A 7,346-nucleotide genomic window follows, 5' to 3' on the forward strand; every position below is an offset into this window, starting at 1 on the left:
TGACTCGAGTGGCTATGGCTGAAGGAGGGGCAATGTTGGCCGACTGTCGGAGATCCAGGTTGTTCTCATTATCTGCTTTGACTGGTTAAGAAATTTTGGCAGATTCATCAGTATGAGGTTAGTGCCCGTGATCCTTTGACATGACGGTCTAGTATTGCCCATCACTGGGCTATTTTCTCTTGACAAGCAAGAACTAGGTGGGTAAAGCATGCCTCAAATTACCCTTGATGAGTACAGAACCGCCACATCATCTTCTCTAAAAACTCAGCTTTTTTGAGCTTCGTGCTGACACATTTTTCGACAACATTTTTTTTTTAATGGACGAAAATCTCTCGAGTAGTACATATAAATAGGTTGCCATTTGTAACAGGTTTAGGACTTATAAAGCAGGCAAGCTAGAGAAAAAAACACTGAAACAACAATAAATAAAGTAAGATTTAGATAGATATCACACAATTCTTATGTATTTCCATATCTAACACCTAAACTTTAATCTTTACATACATTTCACCTTACATATTCCCAAAGATGTTTTTCACTTTTTAGTGGTTAAAGTAGTGGCATTTTTTATGCGATATAAAAGATTTGAGCGGTATAAATGTAAAAATCAAATTCCTGATAGTTCTAACACTTCCTGATAGAATTATATCTCGTTCTGTTGAACTTTCAAAAAGTTCTCTTCACTCTTCCATGTTTGCCTGCACAGTGACATCCCCCCAATTTATTACAGATTTGTAATCTATTTGAACTGGTACATCATATATTTGTTGGCTGATTTGGCAGGGCTCTAAGGTCCTCTCCATGATAAATTTTGACCCAGAATAATATTTATTATGCAGGAAACTCTGAAAAGGCAGTAATTTCAGTGGAATATTAATGTCTAGAGGCAACAACACCTCCTCTAGCTCATGCCACTCAATATCTTCAAAATCGCCATCTTCATAAACCACTCTGTACCAATTCACTTCAGAATCATACTTCACCACCTCTCCATGGTAATAATGGCCTCCAAATAGTTTTCTAACGTTTCTTCCTTCCAATAACTTGCCAAAAAATGGATCATCAGCTTGTTTTCTTCTTGCATCACGACTCAGTAATGGTTTCTTCTTGCACGACTTGTTCTTTGGCAAGCCATTGATTACAACAGCAGGCTCTCCATAGACCTCGAAAACTACTGGATAATCTCCCTCTCGTTCATTAAAATGTTCTCCATTCTGAGACATCTGGGTCTTTTTGCATATGATTAACAGAATGAAATATCCGTCTGCATGATTAAATTAAAATGATTAAAATTAGGAAGATTTACATACATACCACTCAATTCTTATGCATTTACACACCTAACACCCAAACTTCACTTTATACAGACATACCACCTTAGCTATGCATGAAAAGGTGTATTCCACTTTTTAAAAATAAAAATGGTGGTATGTTTTATGTGATATAAAAATTTTGGGTAGTGTAAATGTAAATATTAAAGATTACGTGTTAGATATGTAAATACACAGGAAGCATGTGTAAATGCCTCTTGAAATTAAAGCGTTAAATATGTGGCAATTGAATACATTGATTCGAATACTATAGTTAACATTTGGCAAAGATCCAAGCTAGCATCATTCACTTCAACTATGAATCATACCCAACAAAGGAACACATAGTTGACCACTATGATAGAAGAAATGCACGATGATTAAAGGTATATAATTACATGCATAGCACTTGAATTTTGGCATTTTACAAAAATAGCACCCAGGTCATTTTTTAACTACAAATTCAGTGCATTTGCATGTGCCAAGATTAAATCATTGAGAATTCGATAAAAAAGAAAAATATGGGTTGGGATTTTATAATGAATTTTGATATTTAAGTGAGAATTTGAGAAAAAGTGAAAGAGGGAGCTAGTTTCGTAAATAGCTAAATTTAAAGTGCTATGTGTGCAATCGCCCATAACTAAAACCATTAAGAGCCTTGAGAATTAATTAGGAAAAAACTTGCATCATATTCAAAGAACTCAGTGTTATCAAAACCATCATCATGACATTATGACGTTAATTTTGCATTAAATAAAGCTAATTTTACATATAATAGAAAATTCACTTCCAGATAGAGAATTTTTGCAACCCTCTCCTGTTTTTATTAAAAATAGTAGCTGTACAATACATGCTTCATCACTTTCTTGCTGTATAAGAACAAGGCAATACAATAAATAAGGCTTCATGATATGTCTAACAAAGTAATAATATATTGATCGCATGTTTCGACCGAGGATAAAGCACATACATATAAGCTATCCACTCTCTTAACCAGCATGAGGACTGAACCTTTTACTGAATAATTGTTTTGTTTTCCTTGTTTAGATTAAAGTATTATCAAATGTCATCGTTAAAATTTTATCTGTACACAACAATATTATTATTTGGAATGAAAGAGGTCTGTTAGTCATTTCCATATTAAAGCTGGCTGATTTTTAAAAAAGTTGAGATCTAGAAACTTGTGGCTTGTGGTTTTGAAAAATGTTTTTATTGTGCATCTCATCCTAAATTATATTAGTGATCCCTATCCTTTTAAGCATCCTGCATCATCAGGGTTTACTAATACAAACTTAAAATGAGATGTGCAAAGAAACACAAAAGAACATATATAATTCTTAAATTCCTATCATTCAGTTTTAACAGAACAAATTGCCAACTTTGATGCAAAATCAAAAAAAAAAACATGCCTATTTCATTCCAAACAATTCATTCCAAACAATAATTCAACAAAATCGCAAATTGAAATTTCACAATTAGGGCTGCAAATGAGCCTAAATGTTTAAGAAGTTAGTAATAGCTCAACTCTACGTAACTAATTGAACAAAATTGAAAAAATTTATAAGTGCTTGATTGTTAAACAAATAAGTTTGAAGAACATGTTATTCAATTCATCCATCATAATGAACAATATAATTTAAAGCGTGTTAAGAAGCACAATTAAATTCAAAATTAACCTGAATTTAGTATAATACTCATTAGAAAACTCAATTGATGCTTTATATATTGCTTTACTAATTTAATAATGGATTAATTAACTTATGGGTAATTGAGCTAAAACCCGATATTAAATTATAACTAAAAATTAATTAATTAATTCATTAATTTAGATAAAATTATAAATTAATTCAAAATTAAATTACTATCTTTATTTAAAAAATTATAAAAATATTAAATATTATTAACTAAATACTTAAACATAGAATGCATACATAAAAATTGTACTATAATTTTAATGTACAACTTACAATAAAAAACAGTTCATTATATAGTGGGAATGTATATAACAAATAAAAAGATTACTATACAAATTCTAAAAGAAGATGCTTCCAAAACTTTTCTATAGAGATAGTTAGGGCCTCAAAATTCAACGTTGTGATTACTCCAAATATTTAGTCTTTCATAATGTGCAGGTAAAAATTCGTAATATTTAAATAAAAATAAAGAAAGAAGTTGGTTAAGACCTTCTTGGCATGGATATTCCAAAAAAATAAAGGTTAATTAAACCTTCAAATTGAATAATTAAATGTGGTTGTGGGCTTATCCTTAAGATGGTTTCAAAGTGAACAACACCGTTCTTTTGTGTGGCAAATTAAGGCTTGGCTAAGTTAAAGCTCAATAAGAGGCTCATTTTGGTATTCACAAAATGAATAAACTCAAGCCAAGCATAAATTAAGCTCAAATAAGTATTATGAATTTAAACAAACTAAACTTGCAAACAATTACAAAAGCTCGAATCGAGCTTAAGCAAAACTCAAATAGATGACACATGGGATGTTTGGTGTTCAGACCAGCATACATCAAACTACGTGATCATTTAATTGTATGATACAACTGGGAAAAATTACATGCGTGCAATTTTGTTAAGATTAGAGGAGATTACATTTAATAAAAACTAATCTTAATATTATGTTGTACGACCAACATTGTGTTGTATGACTATTTTATTTAGGAAAAATATTAACAAGATCAAATTACATTATTTTAAATTATTCAAATTTTGAAGTAACTGTACTATAGACATACATCGTATAGTATAATATGTACGATTATCTCAATCAAATCACCATAATCAATTTCCTTCACAAAAGTTAAATTGATCATCTTGCATGATTGACAATGCGCTTATATGAACTAAATTAAATAGATCGTACTATATGATCCATCAAGTGAACAATTTTTATTCTATTAAATAGCCTTAGAGTTCAAGTGAATAAGCAAGGGAACTTGATATAATGTATACTATGGAACCCTAGATGAGAAGGACTGTTAAAAAAAATAAGCCACCATAAAACACCATTAAGAGAAATTTTATAGTAGAAAAAAATAAGAATATAATAAGATTGTCTTCCTTGTCTTAATACATTTTGATCCTCACATTTATAAATTTGGTCATTGAAAAACTTTTTTGTTTTTATAGAGGGAGATCTTGAATCTAGGAAAAACCAATATTGGATAGTTTGCTTTGACTAGTCCTAGTGGTAAGAGTAGTTGGCTTCTTGCTTTAAAGTACAAGTGGTTGTAGGGTTTCTCCATTAACTTCAAAGGAAAAATACTTCACATAGTGTTAACAAAAGAAGAGAGTAAAGAAATCTTGCAAGAGGACTCACGCAGTGAACATAACCTGAATAATGGCCAAACTACTATATATTAGTTTGCTTATTCTTTACTTATAGTACTTATACTTATCATCTTCATACTTATCATCTTCTTATTTATTGTAATCTACTATGCAAAAAATTAAAAATATTGCAAATTGTTATTATTTGTGTTAAGTGACCGAAGAAAAAAATTTGAAAAGAAAAATACTGAGATTTTTAATTGTTATCTTTAATAAATAAAAATTACTATTAATTTTTTTTATTAATTTAAAAAGAGAGAGATTATTTTCTTTTAAAATTATGTTTTTAAAAACACAACAAGTCATACACCTCTTAGGTGTGCCTTAAAATTTAACTAGTATGAGAATAGTTTTTTTGGCTTAAAGCTCTAACAATCTAAAGAAAATATGCATGGCTCACATTGAAACAAGGGGTGCTATTAAAAGTTATACCATTATCCTACCATTTTTATTTGATAATATCCTCTTTGATTTCTAAAAGGTTAGAATGTCAAAATTTATTTAGTCAATTGATTATCACTTGTGTAATTTGACACTAATAGGCTATTCACAACAAAATAGATAAGTGAATGAAAAATTTATTGATTTACTAAGTAAATATATGAAGAACTTAGATAATCTTGGTTAATATCTTCATGCTAGAACCTTTTTGGTGCATTGAAATTTGACGACTATAAGCATCTCTCCATATGTAAAATTGAAAAAATAAAATCAAATAAAAACAAGTTATTATTAAAACAATGATACTAATAAGTGAAAAGAAAAATTATTTATAAACATCTGTATAATTATAAACTTTGTGCATGAAACCTAGTGAAATAATTTTGGATATGTATATTATGTTTACAAGAATATTGTCACTTCATTACATTCACTTAGAACAAAAATATACAAATGCTGCAAAAAGTTAATAAGATTCTTAGATCTTTGCCTAAATCATGGGATGCTAGTTCATTGGAGTTTCTAAATCTATGGGTTTATAAACTTACTTTATTGACATATTACTTGGTTCTTTGACTGCTTGTGAACAAAAGCTATAGACTAGGGAATTGATTGGATAAAAAGAAGAAAAAAAAAAAGTATACCGCAAAATGCAAGAATATGACAAGAGAAAAACTGATACATCAAGTAGAAATAATGTGACATAATTTATTGAAGATTCATATCCTTCCTCAAAAGTTAAAAATAAGTCTAATGATAGAAGAAGAGGTAAAGATAATAGTAAAATTACAATTAAAATAAAAAAAAATATATCTATTTGCTGTGTAAAAAGACGGATCATATACATTGGAATTGCCTCGATATCAAATACAAAATTTGAAAATAAAAATCCAATGAATGTGGCGTCCTAAAAAGAGCAAAAAAATGAAGAAAAAAAAACCATTTGGATAGATTTTGACAAAAATTCTTCAACTAAGAGCTAGAAGAAAAGATAAACAAGCTATGTGTAATAGCAAAAATTTCAAACTCCAATCAATTATATGTAGTTTCTTATGATGACTTATTTTTTATGGCAGAAGAAATGACGATTAATTTTAAACAACTAAAAGAAATAAAAATATTTGAGGAAGAATCAAAACTTTTTAATGAATATTATAGCATTGCATCAAAACTTTTAAAAAGTATTATACGATTTTATTAAATGAGTTAGATCAAGTTAAAAAAAAATACACTAAAGGAGCAAGATTCTTTATGTATGGTATTGAAAAGAAGATGATTATTACAAAATGAAATCTTCTCTTTTGAAAGCCCGAAGCATGATCCACTTTGTCAAAATTAAATTAGGTACAAGTGCAAACAACGAATGAAGATATCACTTAAGAAGTCAGCACATGTACAAGCCAAATAGATTAGAATCACATGTAGAACTCTCATTTCAAAAGATAAAGAAATAAAAAAAAATATGCAAGATATAACCAAAGTTATTATTTTTGTAGTTTACATGGACATATCTCAAAGAAAGCAACCACATTTGAAGTTAGAGCTCTAAAAATCTCAACATTGTAAGTAACACCATGATGATTAATTGATCAAGGCCCTCTAGGGAAGCTCACATGCCATCATTTGTGCAAGCAATGATAAAACCACTTTGTTTGGTGCTTTTTTGTATAAAAGCAAAATTGTAAAAAACTAATAATAAGATCAATAAATAACTATTTATATATAATATAATATAATAATTATTACAAATTGTTTATCTTAAGATAACAATGAAAATTGAATACAAACTATAAACTCTGATATTACTGAATCATACCCAGAGTCCATAAGACAATGCACCCTAACAACATAACATGTGATGAAGAAATATAAAATTCAATTTTATACTAACAAGAAAAAATCCATACACAAATAATTATAAACATAATACATCACATAAGCAAGGAAGATAACTAGTAATTAATTCTATCGATAAAATTTATAACAACAATTTAATAAGCAAAACATCTAATTAAGAAGAAACTAAAAGTAACGAAATCAAAAGCAAAACTATCCAAAACACAACAAAATATATATAGCACTACATGAATTTGGCAAAGGTAAATTTTAAAAAGGAACGAAATCCAACCATTAATATGTAATAAGGTAAGAAATCCATCAAATTATAAAATGGTTTAGACATATGGGGGATCAATATTTATGGGACAGGATGATATGTTCGCCCTAAATACTGATTCCTTATATATATATATACA

At 28.7% G+C, this 7,346-nt stretch overlaps 1 protein-coding gene across 1 annotated transcript in view; it reads right to left on the reverse strand.

Moving 5' to 3' along the window:
- Window positions 1-477: 477 nt before the first annotated feature.
- The window catches only part of LOC110033840 (dirigent protein 17-like), a 21,317-nt gene continuing 14,448 nt past the window's right edge, over window positions 478-7,346 (reverse strand). Inside the window, exon 2 of the mRNA XM_020737957.1 lies at window positions 478-1,264. Within this exon, the coding sequence (XP_020593616.1) occupies window positions 681-1,223 (543 nt within the window). The 5' untranslated portion in view covers window positions 1,224-1,264 and the 3' untranslated portion in view covers window positions 478-680. The remainder of the gene's footprint in view (window positions 1,265-7,346) is intronic.

This window comes from Phalaenopsis equestris, unplaced genomic scaffold (genome assembly GCF_001263595.1).
Source record: "Phalaenopsis equestris unplaced genomic scaffold, ASM126359v1 Scaffold001304, whole genome shotgun sequence".
In the NCBI taxonomy this organism is placed as follows: domain Eukaryota; kingdom Viridiplantae; phylum Streptophyta; class Magnoliopsida; order Asparagales; family Orchidaceae; genus Phalaenopsis; species Phalaenopsis equestris.